Source organism: Aureobasidium melanogenum (genome assembly GCF_000721775.1).
Source record: "Aureobasidium melanogenum CBS 110374 unplaced genomic scaffold scaffold_21, whole genome shotgun sequence".
NCBI classification, from domain to species: Eukaryota; Fungi; Ascomycota; class Dothideomycetes; order Dothideales; family Saccotheciaceae; genus Aureobasidium; species Aureobasidium melanogenum.
This window is the reverse complement of record NW_024470073.1, coordinates 320,444-338,785: the sequence shown is the minus strand read 5'-3', so window position 1 is coordinate 338,785 and position 18,342 is coordinate 320,444. Positions and strand designations below refer to the sequence as shown.

At 50.9% G+C, this 18,342-nt stretch overlaps 7 protein-coding genes across 7 annotated transcripts; 5 read left to right on the top strand and 2 right to left on the bottom strand.

Annotated features, from left to right (window-relative positions):
- Positions 1–266: 266 nt before the first annotated feature.
- Positions 267–756, top strand: M437DRAFT_77619 (shwachman-Bodian-diamond syndrome protein; the record flags this gene model as incomplete). Its single annotated transcript, XM_041026842.1, has 3 exons — positions 267–427; positions 505–628; positions 700–756. The coding sequence occupies 3 exons, from the start codon at positions 267–269 to the stop codon at positions 754–756; spliced, it is 342 nt and encodes a 113-aa protein (XP_040877215.1).
- Positions 757–1,774: 1,018 nt separating this feature from the next.
- On the top strand, positions 1,775–3,961 carry M437DRAFT_87026 (uncharacterized protein; the record flags this gene model as incomplete). Its single annotated transcript, XM_041028575.1, has 1 exon — positions 1,775–3,961. The coding sequence occupies one exon, from the start codon at positions 1,775–1,777 to the stop codon at positions 3,959–3,961; it is 2,187 nt and encodes a 728-aa protein (XP_040877214.1).
- Positions 3,962–5,690: 1,729 nt separating this feature from the next.
- On the top strand, positions 5,691–8,086 carry M437DRAFT_55130 (WD40 repeat-like protein; the record flags this gene model as incomplete). Its single annotated transcript, XM_041022811.1, has 6 exons — positions 5,691–5,810; positions 5,861–5,963; positions 6,018–6,260; positions 6,313–7,405; positions 7,459–7,951; positions 7,994–8,086. The coding sequence occupies 6 exons, from the start codon at positions 5,691–5,693 to the stop codon at positions 8,084–8,086; spliced, it is 2,145 nt and encodes a 714-aa protein (XP_040877213.1).
- Positions 8,087–8,649: 563 nt separating this feature from the next.
- M437DRAFT_68463 (uncharacterized protein) lies at positions 8,650–12,444 on the top strand (the record flags this gene model as incomplete). The annotated part of the gene is made up of 1 exon (XM_041025115.1): positions 8,650–12,444. One exon carries the CDS (start codon positions 8,650–8,652, stop codon positions 12,442–12,444), a length of 3,795 nt encoding a protein of 1,264 aa, XP_040877212.1.
- A 313-nt stretch (positions 12,445–12,757) lies between these two features.
- Positions 12,758–13,166, bottom strand: M437DRAFT_87023 (uncharacterized protein; the record flags this gene model as incomplete). Its single annotated transcript, XM_041028574.1, has 2 exons — positions 12,758–12,856; positions 12,924–13,166. The coding sequence occupies 2 exons, from the start codon at positions 13,164–13,166 to the stop codon at positions 12,758–12,760; spliced, it is 342 nt and encodes a 113-aa protein (XP_040877211.1).
- A 553-nt stretch (positions 13,167–13,719) lies between these two features.
- Positions 13,720–15,211, top strand: M437DRAFT_68461 (DAHP synthetase; the record flags this gene model as incomplete). The annotated part of the gene is made up of 2 exons (XM_041025114.1): positions 13,720–13,750; positions 13,800–15,211. The coding sequence occupies 2 exons, from the start codon at positions 13,720–13,722 to the stop codon at positions 15,209–15,211; spliced, it is 1,443 nt and encodes a 480-aa protein (XP_040877210.1).
- Positions 15,212–16,497: 1,286 nt separating this feature from the next.
- Positions 16,498–17,922, bottom strand: M437DRAFT_55303 (uncharacterized protein; the record flags this gene model as incomplete). The annotated part of the gene is made up of 1 exon (XM_041022839.1): positions 16,498–17,922. One exon carries the CDS (start codon positions 17,920–17,922, stop codon positions 16,498–16,500), a length of 1,425 nt encoding a protein of 474 aa, XP_040877209.1.
- Positions 17,923–18,342: the final 420 nt, after the last annotated feature.

Sequence of the window (18,342 nt, the reverse complement as noted above, 5' to 3'; positions counted from 1 at the left end):
TGTTGGATAAGAAGTCTCAAGGTGTCTGATAGTCAAACACCCCACCGCCAGGTACCGGTGCGTGTGACGTAGTGATGGAGGTCCGTGCTGAAGCTATGAAGTCAGGGAAGTCGCGTGTTCAATGGCTCACTGTTGTCTTCAAAAGCATTCTTTCTTCCTTCCTTCATCTCACACAACTCCATCTACTCAACAACAAACCAAACCACTCACAAGCTCACGCTAAATTTCCAACTTTCATACCCACTACAACCCACACAACCGTCAATATGAGAGGAAACGCTGCTCAGGTCAAGGTCCACTTCAAGGGTGCCGACGACGACTACATTGTCTTTGTCGACTCTGCCCAGGCCGTCCGTGACTGGAAGGCCGACAAGTCTGTTCCTCTCGCTCAGGTCGTCAGCGGCTGGAAGATCTTCGTTACCCACAAGTACGTGTCGACATGCTCAGCTCTACCTGCCCCACCAGTACCCCGCGAATCATGGCTAATTTCATTGCTCTGAACAGGCAGGGTACCACCGGCATCCTCGATGGCGCCTCGAACAGCCAGCTTGAGAACGAGTTCGGAACACACAAGGAGGAGGAGGTCGTCAAGCAGATCCTCGAGAAGGGTGACATCCAGGAGTCTGAGGTAAGGCTTATTCCCATACCCGCCGGTCTCCGGCCACAGCATACTCGCATGTACTGACTGACAATCAATAGAACTCTGCTCGTAACGGTGACAGAAACATCACCCAGGGCCCCTCGGTCGGCCACTAAATCTTCTGCATCAGCTCTTCAAGCAATGTCGCACGCAATAGCGACCCTCTGAGCGCTCCCGTCCATGTATGGACCGCAGCATAGATAGCGACGCGGGTGTCTTAACAAGATTCACTCTTCCGTTATCCGGCTCATTAGAGGATTGACGATTTGACCATAAGTCATTGATACCACATCATATCATGAATGAAACGAATTTTAAGTTAACACTGCCCCTTGCCATATAGTGACTGTTCCCTCAATGGTGCGCTATGTCAAGTTCGAAGATTGTGTAGTGTCAATCAGCTCACTGAGCCAACCACAATTCATGTATGCGACCTCGTCAAGGTGCTCACCGACGCCAGCACTGTTCGGCCCGTACGTGCTGACAGCATGGCTTTCATCGAGCAAAGTCGATAGCACGTACTTGCCTGCTCATTAGACTGCTGGAGCTGCGCATGCTGTAGACACTTGGAAGAGATGATCTAGGGGTCCCTGCAGGGGTCAAGGCCAGTCCATATCATGCTGTCGCAATGCAGAAGGTTTTGAGAATACAGGTCTCTATGTGGGAGATCACAGCAGGTCGGCGATTTTTGACGAACCTACCGCGAAACCCCTGACCAGAGTCGAGAGCAGAGAACCCCCGTATCTTGAAGACTCGCATGTCTTTTCCGACCGACAAACCACTCCAGTCAAGGTCATCTCATGTGGCCAACCTGAAGCTAGTCATCTTCGTGTTGAGCTTCAAGCCAACAGAACACCTCGAGGCAGCAGCCGTCGACTTCAAAGTTACCTACCATTCAGTTGACTCACTCGGATCAAGACACCACGAGGGCATGCCTATAGGACCTTGATTACGTATCACTCACTTCTGTTTCACACACTGGCTCTCTGATTGTTTCACTTGACGCGCCCATGTAAATCAGTCCTTACTAAAAACCTGCGCAATCATCCTCATCATCACACCTTCGAAACACACCCTAACTGCTGATGCCTTGACTACGCCATTGAGATGTCGTCAACAAGATCTAGCATAAACATGCAGCTCGTGCGACTGCCCACTGAAATCCAACAACAAATCCTCGAGCACGTCGCCATTTCCGAAGCAACCATGGCCACTCCAATGGACATAGACGCATCTTCGAACCCCATGATCCCACCCGCTGATGGATCATCCCCTCTCCTCGCTTTACCCAAGGAATTGCGCCGTGCTATCTTCGGCTACATCTTGCCGCCAAAGGATAAGATCATCGAGCCTTACAAGACACTTACTCAGCCTCAGAAACCGAGACCTGTCGCACCTGTCGCACCTGGCGCACCTGCTGCACTTCTCGTGCCTTTTCTTCAAGCCAACTTGCATCACATGGCACATGTTCTCCAGAACAACCCGAACGTGCCCGCGCACATGCTGCAGGCCCTCCAGAATGTAGTAACTCAGATGCTCCAGAATAACCAACCCGTGCCCGCGAACATACTGCAGATTATCCAGAATGCAGCAACTCAGACGCCCCCGAGCGTACCACCGCAACCTAACACACAACAAACCGGCAGTGCCGCTTCGGTTGCTACTGCTACTGCTGCTACTGCTGCCACTGCTGCTACATCGGAGACTGCAAAAGAGAAGAAGAAACCTGCTCTAGCTGTTGGTGATGCTCTGGTTCTCTGCAAGCAGATTGCCTCGGAGATCCTGGTCATGTTGTACGAGGAGCGTACATTTGCCTTGAACGTCTACGAGGGTATCTCTGACGGTGGCATCGAGTTTCTCAATTCAGGTCGCCAGCGCCTCCAATACCGTGAAAACTTTACACAGGTTCGCTTTAAGCGCTTCGAGGGTCCTGACGATCCATTCAGCTTCTCGCGCATCAAGCGCCTTATGGTTCGCATCTACCCAGCAACCGAGACAGCCTCAGAGCAAAAGAACAGTCGTCACAACGCTATGCATACGCATTTCATGATTCGCGCCCTCGTCAAGCTCCTGAAGCACGATGGTAGCTTCGGTCTCAACCGCCTGCAAATGCGCTTTGTTGAGCCTCGAAGCCATCTATGGCGACCATATCCCTGGCAAAACACGACTGACTTCTCTCTTCGCAGCTCGTCGATCCACGGCATATCTAACATCGAAGTCATCTTGCGCGGTCTGCTCGAACTACGTCAAGTCCAAACCGCTGTCTGCGAACTTCCCCCCGGCCTCTACAGAGACAGCGCCCTATGTGATTTTATCGACCGTTTACTAGGTGTCATCACCAACAAGCTCCATCCTGGTACAATGGATGACGAGATTGCCATCAAGATCGAGGGTGCGAGGGACATGCTCGATGACTGGATCCATTCAAGCATGTTCAGTACTGCAACTTCGAGAGCCATGCCTGCGCTTCTCAAAGACTCTGATTTTGAAGAAGTACAAGATACCGACTGTTTCAACTCGTACCCAGATGAGGATAACTATTACGACATACCTGCTCGTCCGGATGTCAAATCAAAGAGGTTCACAGACGATTACTCACCCCCACTCCGCGATACCTACGAGGAACGCATCACGAGTATCGATGGGGAGGGCGAGAGAGCTTGGAATACCGAGCATCATAGTTCCAACAACAGAGTCTCACCATCAGGCACAAACAGCCACAACGGCGACAAATCTGCCCGCACTTCCACGACAAGACGCCCACGATTCGGCTCGCTACTAAGCTCTTCCAGTCGCGAGTCTAGCGGAGGAGCCTCACTCCTTGAGATGGTCTCCATCAATGATGAGGACGCTCTTCCCAGATTGAATTCACTGGTTCATGCCGACCTAACCTCGCCTAAGAAGCGCAGGACTCGTCCAACACCACATCGTACGAACAACCGTGGATCCGTTGCTAAACCTGAGCTGCGTAGATCAGAAAGAGTACGCGCTCGCAATTCTACCGACAATGCCATACCGACCACCAACGAGGACAAGACTCTGTTTTCCGAGGATCTTGTGTTCAACCCTCCCTCAGCGGTCGGATATCCTCTTCCAACCCCTGCAAGGGCCATTTGCTCTGATGACTCATACTCTGACCCCTTTGACTCTGGCTCACTTTTTCTGAACAGTATCAAGAGACAAGCCTACGAAGCTCAAGATCAGCGGCCATCAGATGTGCTCGATCAAACCGCCAGCAATAGCACTCAAGAAAACAGAAGAACTCCAAGCTCGAAGCAAAACATGTCTCGGGACATCATCAATCTCGAAGATGATAAATAGGGTGATCTTGGACTCATGTCTAACTCTCTAGCACGATGAGAAAGCAAACCTTTACGGATGGGAAAATACACACATCTTACAGGAAGATAAAGACTCCCATACAAATGGTTCGGAAGAAATCTATGGACAAAAGAGAAACTGCTCACAACAAGCATACGAAGGTTGCTTGTCACTTTCTGATAGTGGTATTTCAGATAGCTCTCTGGTTTGCTCATTAATGTGTACTAATTTGATTCTCTTCCCGTTGTCATCTATTCCAGCTTCAGCTGTGTGATCTGCCATGCCATGTACACACGAGTAGCCGCATTCAATCAAGGATGAAGGGTGTAATGATTTTGCTCTGAGAGAAGAACCATCCAATGAAGTTCGTGAATAGATTCGGATCTAAGTGCAGTGAAGTACTCTGTTTGAACGTTTTGTGCGTATCTTTCCGTTTTTTTTCTCTCTCGCTATCAGTTGATATGGTAGTTGATTCGATACTCGGCGAACGCGCAACCGGCGGCATCATCATACTTCCAAACCCTGACCCCGTACTTCAGCCACTTCAAACATCATGATGCTTACACTTTTTTTCCAATCGGTGAATTTAAAGTAGACAAGTCGATATCAGCGCCTCGATATCAACCATTATTTTCTACGATAGATGGACGCCATGTCCAGCCCAGATACTGCCGAGACGAGTCTACACAACTACCGATATTACTTGCTTGCTGGCGTTTACGTTGCAATCACGGGCGGCGCCTTCTTGAGGATTTCACGACAGCCATATACGAAGTCAATCAAATGGGAACAATATGAGACGGTGTTTAAGGGAACTACGCTGTTGGCTGCGCTTGCTGGGTTTGCACTTTCTGGGACAGTGAACAAGAGAAGAAGTCAAAGTGGCCATGATAGGGCTTGACGAATTGGCCTTGTACGATCGACGTCCAACCAGACTTGTACACCAATGACCCATATCAGATGTCCCAAGGCGGTGGAACAGATCACGACAGGGATCTATGAAGCAATAGTGTGGATTGTGGAGATCAAGCATTGGGAATGGTCAAGGACGTTTGCAGCAGCTTCACCGTTTGCTGCAAGGTCGGTGGAGAGAGCATCTCGATTAGTCTGGTGTAAGCTAGTCAGATATGACAAGTCATCAAGCTGAACGAACTTGTCCGATAGACGAGTGACAGGAAGTGACATTCTGCACCAAAAGCAAGCACACATCGACAAGCAAGACAGTGCAGGAGGAAAGAGCGAAACAGGAAAGGCTTCGTGGTGGTGACAGGTCAGCGGGATTGGATGCTTGGCACAGTCAGCGACCATTCCCAAAGGGGACTTGATTGGAACGCGGCAGAGGTGACGGAGGATTTCTTGTTGCAGCAAATAAGGCAGGGCAGTCCTGGCAAGTGAGAAGATGGTCCGGGAAGAATCAAAGGATGGTTGGATGGGAACGCTGAATGAAGAAGCAAGGCTGAATGTAGAGTAGTGAGCAATGCAGAATGTTTGGTCGGGAAAGTGGTCACGAAGCCAATCGATCGGGAGGATGCAGTTGACAAGGAGGTTGTGAAGCTGGTCCGCCGTCGTATCGACATGATCCATCTACGACTGCATCCAACTTCTTACCAATCTCGATTCTCGCCCTGAAATCACTGAACCTCCCCGCTTAACACCCACACCACACTCTCATCGCTACACAACCAGTACACACCATCTCAGCAGCGAGTTCAACCCTGCTCCGGCCACGATGAAGGCAGCTCCTCTGCTGGTGTCATGGCACAACGACAATACGCCCATCTACTCTGCTCACTTTGAGCCCCACGGCAAGGGTCGCCTTGCAACCGCCGGAGGCGACAATAATGTCAGAGTACGCCGAAATCAACCCTCTCAAGCACGAATTTCACTGACTGTCGGCAGCTCTGGAAAATCGAGGGAAGTGGAGAAGACAGAAGCGTGACATACTTGTCGACCCTCGCCAAACACACCCAAGCCGTCAACGTAGTACGATGGTGTCCCAAAGGTTCTTCCTATCTTTCATCTTCCATACTTCACACAAGACCTGACGATTGACCAGGTGAGATGCTCGCCTCGGCTGGAGATGACGGAAACATTCTGCTCTGGGTGCCCGCCGAGAACGCCGCTCTACACGCAACAAATTTTGGAGAAGACGGGCTGGAAGACAAGGAAACATGGCGAACCAAGACAATGTGTCGCTCGACGGGATCGGAAATATATGATCTGGCCTGGTCCCCAGACGGCGTCTACTTTATCACTGGCAGCATGGACAACGTCGCTCGCATCTACAACGCCCAGACAGGTATGCTCCATTCCTTCGACTGCTCTGCCACAAACGACTGACAACTTGACAGGCTCCGTCATTCGCCAGGTTGCAGAACACAACCACTACGTCCAGGGCGTTGCCTGGGATCCCCTAAACGAATATATCGCTACCCAGTCGAGTGACCGCTCCGTCCACGTCTACACGCTCAAAACCAAAGACGGCTCATGTACCCTGACCAACCACAACAAGATCAGCAAGATGGATATGCCCGCCCGCCGCGTGAGCCAAAGTAGTCCTGCTCCACCAGACTTCCGAGGTCGTGCATCCTTTGTCGGCAACGAGTCTCCGGCTCCTAGTGCGCCCGGTACGCCTCTGTCGCTCGCCTTGCCCATGAATCCTCCGCAAACCACTCACAGCCGTCGCTCGTCCTTTGGCTCTGTCTCCGTCTCAAACCAGTCTATGCGTCGCTCGGTCTCGCCCAGTCCGTCAATGCCTCTACCCGCAGTTATGCCCTCCGCATCACCTAGCATCGGCGGTGGCCTGAACATGCCCTCTCGCAGCACCGGCATGTACGCTAACGAGACCTTCACATCCTTTTTCCGCCGCTTGACATTCGCTCCCGATGGTAGTCTGCTCTTCACGCCCGCCGGTCAACACAAGGAAGCACACGGCCCTACAACAGAGCCGAGCAAGGCAGACGACGTGGTCAACATGACATATATCTACACAAGAGCCGGACTGAACAAGCCACCCGTCGCAAAATTGCCTGGTCACAAGAAGCCTTCTTTGGCTGTCAAATGTTCGCCCATCTTCTACACACTCCGTGCTTCTCCGGTTCCGACAAACGATATCACCATTGACACGCATATGGACGATGAGATCCCTCTTCTACCAGAGCCTGTCGTACCTTCAAAACCCACTTCTTCCATGGAGCCGCCACCGATCGTGCCATCCCCAGCACCAAGCCATGCACACCCAGCTCCTATCCCATCACCCAGGACCGAGGACGGTTCCACTGCACCCACACCTTTGAGCGGTCCTCCACCAGTCTTTGATCTCCCATATCGCATAGTTTATGCTGTTGCTACCCAAGATTCCGTCCATGTTTACGATACCCAGCAATCTAAGCCGTTGTGTGTCGTCAGCAACTTGCACTATGCCACCTTCACTGACCTGACTTGGTGAGTCGAGCACTCTCTTTAGACATCTTCATGACATGCTAACTATATCTTAGGTCGATCGACGGCAACACACTACTCATAACATCATCCGATGGGTTCTGCTCCAGCTTAAACTTCCAGCCTGGAGAACTCGGTGTCTCGTATCAGCATCCTCCCATTCCTCGCCAGATTCCATCTTCGATCAACACTGCCGGATCTCCCTCTCTCGCTGCTGCGTCACCTGCATCAACACCTATTGCAGCAAGTATGCCTCAACTAATGCGCAATCCATCATCTCAAGGCCATGGCGCACCATCTCCATCCCCATTCACAATGCCCGGTAGTCCCGCCAGAAGCTTGTCTACAGCCAGTGTTGCCGGCAGTATGGCCGCTCCTGAACAATCAGCCGATACTCCTGAGATGAGCAGTGTACCCAGTCTTACAGCCGCCAGCTCTGGTATTACTATGCATGGCGGCATGCCCATGTACACGCCTCCACAGACACCCGGGTATGTGTCCGCGACTCCTGGCGTACCTCCTGCTGGTCCTCCGGCCACCAGCGCTGGAGTCACTTCCTCTACGTCTGCATCTATAAAGCGTGAAAACGAGTCTACATCTATCAAGCGTGAAAACGAGGGCGGCGAAGACTCATCCAGGGACAAGAGACGAAGGATCGCGCCAACACTTATCTCCGAACAATAAATCTCGAAAGAAAAGACGATGAGAAAAGGACAGAATCATTAATGGCGAATGAGAAACATGGAAAGGGCTCGCGTGGCGTTATGTTGTAGTGGACAAGACATGGCGTATTAGTTTTCTATCGGCAGGGATACCAAGCAAGTTTTATCTTTTCGGGGCAGCAGAGGGATCTGGCGTTTTTCATCTTCAGCTTGTTTGGAGTTCAGCAGCTTCTTCGCAGCGCTGGTTTGCTGTCCACTGCTTTTCTTCTTTTATTGGCATAGCTTTATGTAGCTCTCATCAACCCTTTTCTGGGACATTGTATCAAGACCTTTCATTGATAGATCTTTCAGACTTTTCTTGCTATCATGGGAAATTTGCAAATCCTAAGCATAAGAACTACGCCTGACACGATTTCCTCTAATCCTTGATCGGGATATGGTATCGAGATTTCTGACTGATAGAGACTGTTCCACAAGATGTCAATGGTATGATTGAACCAGAAGGAATTGACTCTCATGGGAGCAAACAAGTTTTTGCGATCGCTTTTTGTCAGGTGTCTTTTATCGAGGACCAGATGATCGAGTATGTCTTGCTGTACTTCGCGTGGTAGCTGTGAGAAGGTGGCCATGGTATCCGAAGAACAGCCATGGGTCGTTGGCAGAGGGAGGAAAAAGAAGCCAGATCCATTTTACGAGAGGAAGGATCAAAATCCTGCCAGTATGAGAAGGCGCAGCAGTGCACCGCTCCTTGCCTGGAGGAAGAGTAGATGTGCTGGAGGAAATAAGGCGGAGTTTAGGCCAGCCACAGGGTCGGCGCACGGGCATCGCGGTGCCGACGGGAATTGTTTGTGTACAAAAGTAAACACTCCAGCGCTTGGTTTAAACCACGCCATCTCGTCCATTACTAACACACAGCATCCCACTCCGACACAAGCGACAGCCATGGTCGCCACACGAGCTATGGCTGCCAAAAAGGCGCCGACTTCCACCAACGACAACGACAACGACAATCAGTTGGCCTTGCGCAAGAAGCCTGTCCGTCGTGCCACTGCGAAGGCCTCCACTACAAAATCATCAGCTGCTACCACCACGAAAGATTCGCCATCTACCGCACCCGAAAAGCCGTCAGCTTCCGCTGCACCAAAGAAAGCACCAGCAACCCGCCCAAAACGTCAGACACGAGCCGCCGCAGCTCCACCACCAGACCCTGCTCCACAAAGAGTTCCTGCTACCCGGCGAAAACCTGCCCTTCCCGATGTCGCTAGAGGGAAAGTCTTGAGATCGAGGAAGGTCGAACCTGAGCCGGATCAGAACCCCGAACCAGAAGCGGAAGCAGAAGTAGAAGAAGATCAACCAGCAGAGGAACAACAAGTTGTTTCACCTCCACCTACCAAATCAAAGTCTACGAGATCCAACAAGTCCAAAAGCGTTCCTGAGCCTGAGTCAGAACACGAGCCCGAGTCTGAATCTGCGACAGAGCCAAGCTTGGCTTCAACAGCGCACAAAGAAGAAGGCGTCGAGAAGGAGTCGGAGGAATCCGAGCAAGATGCTAAAGAGGAAGCAGAAGTAGAAGATGACGACGACGACTCTTCCGAGGATGAGATCTGTGGGCCCAAGACACCAATGCGACGCACTACCAGAAGTCAAGCTGCACCACGAACAGCCACCGTCTCAACGACTGCTCGCAAACTACAGACCCCTGCTCGCCGGTTCCTCAGCCACAGGACGAATCAGGGCACTCCTCAGACACAACGCTTGCCACACAATGCCACACGCATCTCGTCTCCTCCTCGCCCCATGACTGTCGCAAGAGGCACAGAGAAGTCAATGGTTTTCCGTCCTCTGAAGCAACAAGATACGCCAAAGCCAGAGACCACTGATCGTGACTCTGATGTCGATATGACTGAAGAAGATGTCCACGATGAATCAGAAACAGAATTGGAAGAATCCAGCGCCGACGAGCTCGACGATCAACTCAGTCGCCTCCAAGAACAAGACATTACCATCATGCCCACACCTGCCCACACCATCCATCTCGAGAATGTTTCATGCGACTCAGAGGATGAACTTGCTGGTGCTGGATGTTCCCTCGATGACGAAAACGATGACGATGACCTTGATGAGGATACAGTGGTCGACTTTGATGACAAGAAAGAACCAGAATATGTTCCTACTGAAGCACACGCAGAAGACGATGGCTCGGACGACTCAGAAAGCACCGTCGAGGACAGTCAGCTAGACGATAGTATCCTGCCCGAACCACTGTTTTCGGCCGACTTTACTACTTCTGTACCCTCATCACCAGCCTCCATCGCTGCAGACCCTCCTCAGACCGAGTTGGAAGACTCTGAGCTTCTTTCTTCGCCTACACCTTCGACCCCTTCCTCTGTCATACAGCGGGATCTCGAGTCACCCACCCAAGAGATTGCTCCAGCACCGAGACTGTCACTGAATGACAATGACCTGCTTTCGATAATCGACGAGCAAGAAGCAACCACTCCCAATGTCAAATCGCGAGTATCCTTCTCCACCACCACAGCAAAAATGCTTCAAACTCCTCGCATGCAGTTTGCACTTGGTGGTATCGACTCCACTGGAGCTGATGACAGTCCTTCTGTGGCAGCAAACGATTTCGCAGAGACCGAGATTGATCAAACCGTGACCATCAATCCTTCACTCCTGGAAGAGGACGATTATGGCGTCAAGTTAGCTTCCAATCTCGAGAATGCTGCTTCCATTCCCACTCCATACTTTGCAACACCTGTTGCTCGTGAACGATTGAGTATGGGACTTCCAAAAGAGCGTATGAGTCTCCTTCAGGATGACATCTTCAATCTCGTCGACTTCGACCATGTTTCTCCGGCCAAGGTAGATGTTAAGACACCCGCTGCTGAATCTACGCCAATCGACGTTGAGCCAATGGAGCTATCAACTCCAGGATACAACGCTCGTCGTCAATCTTACCAGCCGAAGAGCGCTTTGACACGAAGTGAACAGGTGCGCGGTGAGCGAAGATCTAGCATACCTTCGCAAACTTCTCCAAGCTACGCAAAATCAACTTTTGCTTTTGATTCACGTCGCAAATCTCTCCCTGTCGCTACTTTTCACACCCCAGTAAGCAGCGATGTCCGACCACGTACTGCCGGAACTTCCATCAAGCCGACAACCAGCGATTCGTTCGCAAAGCTGTGGGCTAGCAAGCAGCGACAATCGTCAGTCAGAAAATCTCTTTTGGAACACACGATTCCAGACTTGGCCGAATTGCATTCGTTCGTCCCTGCAGAAAGATCGAGCACACGCAAGCGTGACTCTACACCAGCTCAGCGTCGTACCAGTGCCGTCCAGTTCCAAATCGACCAGGGATCTCCTTACGTGCCCTTTTCCGGTGCAAAGCCCAGAAGGCATACGCCAAGCTCTTCTTTTAAAGTGCGAAATGCCGGCCGTAGCCCTTTGAAGACTCGTAGCAGCAGTCGTAGCCCAATGAAGATGCGAAGTCCCATGAAGCTCCGCGACGCCAGCCGTAGTCCGGTGAAGCGTCTTCGTGAAGCGCCACGGACTCCAATGAAGACACCGCTCAAAGCCGCTGGACTTGCAACACCAGCCGTTTACCCTATGACGCCGCATCCCATGCAGCCACTGAAATCCGTCACAGCATTGGTTGAAGTCTTTACGTTAGACGGCTCCTCTGCCTCGGGTCCTTTCATAGCCCTTCTCCAGGGTTTAGGTGCACGTACGACAAAGTCCTGGTCCGATCGCGTTACCCATGTCATCTTCAAAGATGGCTCTCCCACTACACTTCAAAGAGTACGCCTGAACAACAAAGATCCAAATGGCAAAAAGATCTTCTGCGTCAACTCTCGCTGGGTAACCGATTGTGAGCGCAGTGGCACTCGCGTTGATGAACAAGCAGACATCTACACTGTCGATCTCGATGAGGTACCTCGTGGCGGCCGCAGGAGAAGAAAGTCTATGGAGCCTGCTGCCTTGAGGAATGTGGACGGTAACATCGTCAACAGCAACACGAGTAGTGCGAATAGCAGCGCCAACAGGAAGAGTCTTGGTTCGAGACAAAGTATCAACCTTGCTCTTGCCAACAAGAGCCTTGCAAGAGTGTCTCTCGCATCGAGCTTCTGGGGCGACGACTCACCAGTCAAGAAGACTCCCGGACGCAAACAAGCTAGAGATTCCTGGGACGATGATGAGGAAATGGCGGATGCATTCTTCGATGAGCCAACGGCAAAGTTCGAAGTTTCAACTTTGGGATCAAAAGGGGCTGGTCTGGAGGCTGGTCAGATGACTGCACCTGTGGATAGGGTAAAGAAGTTGAGGATCAGAGATGAGGACAACAGGCGCCTTACCTTCATGGGTGGAAGAGACTGAGCAGATTAATTACTGTAACTTTATGAGACTATGATGGGGTTGGATTGGCTGGAATGGTGGTGTTCGGTTTCTGTTTCAATTGTTTTGGTGTTGTCCTTTCTTTCACGCATATACCTATGATACCAAGTTTTGACTTGTGTCAAACTTCTCTCGAATTCGACGTCTTTCGCAAAGTTTGAATGGCCTTGCGAGCCCACGGTGAGTTGTATCCGGGAGTAGAAAGTTATGTGTTTGCGATTCGTGTCTTCGTCTCGTTCATTATTGCATCGCTGTTTCGACCTTACTTAGTGCTAGTAATTGGACTAGACTCTGCTTACGCCGCGATCCATGCCCGCATTGCCTTGACTGGATCCGCATCATTGGCCTTTAGCAGTTCCGTAGCTCTGGCCCTCGAGACGTCCAGATTCTCAGCCTGTGGATATAGTTCTTTAGCATTTCATTCACCTTTCATCAATAATGGTGGCTCTCTTGAGACTCACCAATAGTACCACATCTGCCATCTCGACCTTGACGTTTTTGACCTCTGCCTTGTCCTCACTCGCAATGCTCAAGTTCTTCATCGCTTTTCCTAGTGCTGCAGTCGAAGCTGTGTTGGTGGTTTTCAAGTCTGCGGATTGATTGTCCAAAGAGTTTAAAGCTGCCGTCTCAGACTTGTTGCTGCCAGGGATAGCGGCAGGAGCTTGGTCGCCCTCTTGGATCCTGGAAGGTTGTGGTTCGGCCATATTCGATTTGGTTTCTTGTTCAAGAGTAAGGTGATGTTCACTCGGGTGTTTTTGTCAGGCTCGGGGTGACGTAGCCTATAGAAGTACCACAAAGCTTGGCAACCGGCGGGTGAGACGGGGTTAACGGAGCTAGGTCATCAATAATTTTGAAACCACGCCCTGTGGCCAGACCGTGTTGCGCGCCTGCCTTTGACTCACAGGATTATTACATCTCTTTCCTCGAGGGTCACTCATTCTGTTGCTTCTCAATAGTTGCCTGATATCTTTTCCAAAAGAGGTAAGCTTTCGCTGTCTCCTTGTATCGTTGTTTCTCTGGCATTGAAATCCGCACTGTTTGAAATTCTTTTTCGGGAATTTATTGTCACGCGTTTTCGTCAATGTTGAACAAGAGACGTCTTTTGTGATCTTCCTGCATCTTCGTCGCCTGCTTGGTCTGGAAGCAGTGAAAATCACAGAAGCTTTTCTTGGTCTTTCTAAGCGTTCCAGATTCTTTGCTTGTCGCACATACTGATTCTCTATAAGCAGTATTTTAAGAAGCCCTCACATCTACGCAATGGCAGCTACCAACGACTGGACGCCAACCTGTTAGTCACTAACACCTCAGTGGCCTTTCATGAATTGACAAATATACAGCCTGGCGCTCAAAGCCCATCAAGCAAGAAGTTGTCTACGACGACCAACTTGCGGTCAACAAAGCCGTGACCAAACTCACCAATCTACCTCCTCTCGTCACTGCTCATGAGATCTGGAAACTACGTGCTTCGCTACGAGATGTCGCGCTTGGAAAGTCTTTCTTGCTCCAGGGAGGTGATTGTGCCGAACTTTTCTCGTACTGCAATGCTGGCTCTATCGACAGCAAGACAAAACTGCTTTTGCAAATGTCACTAGTACTGGTTTACGGTGCCAACAAGCCCGTGGTCCGTATCGCGCGTATGGCAGGCCAGTACGCAAAACCCAGATCTTCACCAATGGAGACTCAACCCGATGGCACGAAGATCCCTTCTTTCCGTGGTGACATTCTGAATGGCTTCCCTGCTGAGGAAAGAGCGATTGACCCTGGACGTCTCGTTGAGGCTTACTTCCACTCTGCTGCCACTCTGAATTACCTTCGCGCTCAACTGGCTTCTGGTGTCGCTGACTTGCACAACCCTCTGGACTGGAATCTGGGTCATGTATCAGATCCTGATCTTGCAGAGCGCTACCACAAGATCGTCGACTCAATTGCTGAGTCGCTCCGTTTCATGCGCACAATTGGTGCAGATACAGCAGGACAACTACAAACTGTCGATCTCTACACTTCCCACGAAGGTCTGCTTCTGGAGTACGAAAGCGCAATGACCAGAAAGCTCCGTCACCCTAACAACAAGTTCTCCGCTTGTGCTGGAGTCCCCGCTGAGACTCGCAGCAATAACAGCGACTCAGAAGATGAGGAGGACGAATCAGGCCACTACAATACCTCAGCCCACTTCCTATGGGTAGGCGACCGCACACGCCAGCCCGACCACGCCCACATCGAGTACTTCCGTGGTATCATCAACCCTATCGGTATCAAGGTCGGTCCTACAACCTCTGTCTCCGATCTCTGCGAGCTCCTCGACGTTGTCAACCCCGACAAGGAGATCGGCAAGGTTACCCTAATCACACGTTACGGTCAAGACAAGGTTGCAGACCTACTGCCCACACACATCAAGGCCGTCAGAGAGAGCGGCCACATCGTTGTCTGGCAATGTGACCCCATGCACGGAAACACTCGTTCCACCGCCACAGGCATCAAGACCAGATCTTTCGGCGCCGTGTTCAACGAGTTGGAAGCTTCATTGCGCATTCACCGCGCTTTGGGTAGTGTTCTGGGTGGTGTGCATCTGGAGTTGACTGGTGATGACGTTACCGAGTGTACAGGTGGCAGTGTTGGTCTGGAAGACGAGGATTTGGGAAGCAGATACGAAACTTTCTGTGATCCGAGATTGAACGAGAAGCAGGCTCTTGAATTGGCCTTCTTAATCGCTGGCTTCCAGAGAAAGGGAAGAGCTAGTGTTGCAGTCTAGAAGTCAGCCGTGATGATTTGAGCGAAGAAAAGCAGGATTTTGTCGAAAAGTGCTTGTTTAGCGATGTCGTTTATAATGTTTCATCAATTTCCTCCAATCATCCAGCATGAATAATTTTATTCTTGGTTGCGCTGTGGTTGAGTCTTGATCTTTCGTGCTCGAAGTCGATTGCTTGCCATGGTAGGTAGGGTTTATAGATGTAGCAAAGTTCATGGGAGTCTCTTTACCGAAGGAGTCGCAACTTCCCTTCGGGAAGAATGTTGTGAAGCACTCTCCAAGCAATCACCCATTCAACATATAACCAAGTCCCAAGAGATTTTCGAGTCAACAATTGCCAAAGTTCTGAATCGACTCTGATACTATCAACATTTTGCTGCAAAAGAATGGTTTCTGAGAGTGTGGCTTCGGAAGCTTCAAGTGGTGTGATTACTGCAACCACTGCGACGAAACCTTTGGAACTATAGAGCTGTGTACAAGACACGCGTTAAGAGTCCACTTCATCTGCCCCCTAGAGAGATGCCTGTAGCAATTCGAGACCTATACAACTCTGACTGACACTTTAAAACAGCACAACAAAAATACACAGGAACATAGCCTGTATAACGTGCGATCTCAAATTCCACTCCTTCTCCGATATGCTGCATTCTGGACTAGGTGCCGGTTAAGGGATTGCGTACCGTGAACCTGTACTGTCCGAACTCTGTACATTCTGCGCTGAACTCGATGTCAACCTCAGTTGCACATTCTGATCCTACGGAGGTATGTATGTACATTCTGCCCCGCCTACAGTCACGAACCATTCATCTTGAATTTGTTACTCTAACCATGCCAGTAGGATACTACACTGGCAATCTCTGCAACAAATGGTCAGGCCATGGAGAAGCGCTCTGTTCCCGTCTCTCGAGAGATCACTAAATCTGCCAAGCATATCAATGCTCACGCCAATTCGGTTCTCGAGAGCAAAAATCAGGCACTGAATGTTGACCCAACATCGCTACTACAGTCACCTCTGCGACAACACCTCTGAGAGCAAGAAAGACTATGCCTCCTCTTGCGTAAATGCAGCCGTGATGAAACATCGACTTCAGTGAACTATCATGCTCATCTCGAGAAGGCTGTTGGTGATTTCGGCGGGACTTTGATCAGAAAACCATTTGCAGAGCCACATCAGTCTGTGCTGCCGTGCTGTGCAACTCGATGTTCGGCTCCGAGCTGGATCTGAGACCGCTTTGTGGTGGCGTATGTAGAACGTACTTTATTCTGGTTTCTGGATGCAGATAGAATCATCACCAAACAGCACTGCTCTTCTTACTCAGTTTGTTGTTACTCGAATTGCCTTGATCGCTGTTGCTCCGTAATCCCCAGAAGCTCTTCTTCTTCATCTTTGGTGGTGCAGCGACAGGAGGTATATGCGGATTGCCTCCACTCATGATCATCCCATTGCTGCCATAATTAGGAGCCACAGGCACAGCGCGCGAAGGTCCAGCTTGTTGCTGAATAGGTAACGAAGGTGCAGAATGCCTGTGCTGGTTGTTTACTGGCGAAGGTGGCTGGAGACGGTATTGTTTCCGTAATCTTTCTGTCTCGCGATCGACCTCTTCCTGCCGACGACGGGCTTCGCGCTCTTCTTCCTCCACCATCTTTCGTAGACGTCGGGTCTCTGCTTCATCTGCCTTTTCTCTTTCCCGACGACGAGCGGCTTCCTGTCTCTTCATTTCTCTTTCTTCAGCCTCAACTTGGGCGCGCAAACGAGCAGTTTCAGCATCTAGTTCCCATTGTGTTCGAGGGTCGGGGGCGGAAGCGGTACCAACGCCTGCGAGTGGAGGACGTTGAGTTGTGGCAGCTCCAGATGGACTAGTTCGTAGGCGAGGCAAAGACTTGCGCCGATCGGCATTGGCGGCTAGAGGAGAAGGCGAGGCCACGGTGGGTAGGGAAGCAAGACGACAAGGATCGGAGACGTTAAAGATTTGGTTGATGTCATTGGCGAAGTAGAGGTCTTTGATGACAGCGGCAGAAAGTAGCAGTACCAGCTCAAGGCCCTTGGGATCCTCCAACTCGACACGATAGAGGTTCGGCTCGTAGACGGTCAACTCGCGGAGAGCGCGGAACAGACCGACAATGATGTCTGGGTCTCGGTGCTTCTTCTTGACAACCTCATCAGTCGACTTGCCAGTCATGTAGGCCGTGAGGTCCTTGGAGAGTTTGCTTTCCTTGCGCCACACAAAGTTGAGTTTGGGCGTGACCGACGAGGCAGCAGGGTCATCTTGAGTCCGGTCCAGAGTTGAAGCCGATGGTGTGCGAAAGACGAGCTGAGGCAAGCTAAACTCATACGAGGCACTACCTCCCCAACTACCAGGCTTCTGAGTCACTACTACTTGTAGGTCAGGGTTGTACAACTGCACAGTGAATTGAGTGGGCAGGATGGGCGACGGCGGAGGTGGTACACCGCCATTGAGTCGAATCTCCTCTTGTGACAAAGAAGGGTGAGTCCATTGCGGCTTGATCAGGACTTCTCCATATAAGACTTCGGGATTGTAACAGTCGAACAGACCGGCAGCATAGCAATTGCGCGAGGTGGCGGGGTCGCCGTGCCTCAAGCTGTATGCGGGGCTTGGATCGGATCCGCGAATAGAAAAGAAGATGCCTTTGTGGTGTGCTATGCCGTCAGGCGAGTTTCGATAGAAAAAGGCGGGGAGGTTCTCGTCCAACATGATATCCAATACGATGTTTAGGATGTCCTCAAGCGGCGAATGGCCTGACCAAATATTCTTGTTAGTCCATCATCATTGGAAGGCGCAGCTGCTCCGGGCTGCGTCAGCCCCTTCTCCGTGCTCCTAAATCCGGACGCCAAGCCTTCGGTATACGCATCACATCGTCGTCTTCAATCCCAACTTCTTCTTGTCTCGGATTTTGTGCGAGCAGAGATTGATCTAAATTGTTGCCTTGTATTTCCTTTTCTCTAGCCATGATTACGAACGTGCTATGCTTGGCGAATCACTGAAGTATCCGAGCTCACCAACGACCTACACAGCCTACAAGCCACCGCTTTGCTGTCGTCACACAGCCATCGATGACTCGGTCGACATGCCAATGCTCAGCCTTCTCCACACTCATCCTCCTCCTTCTCTGAA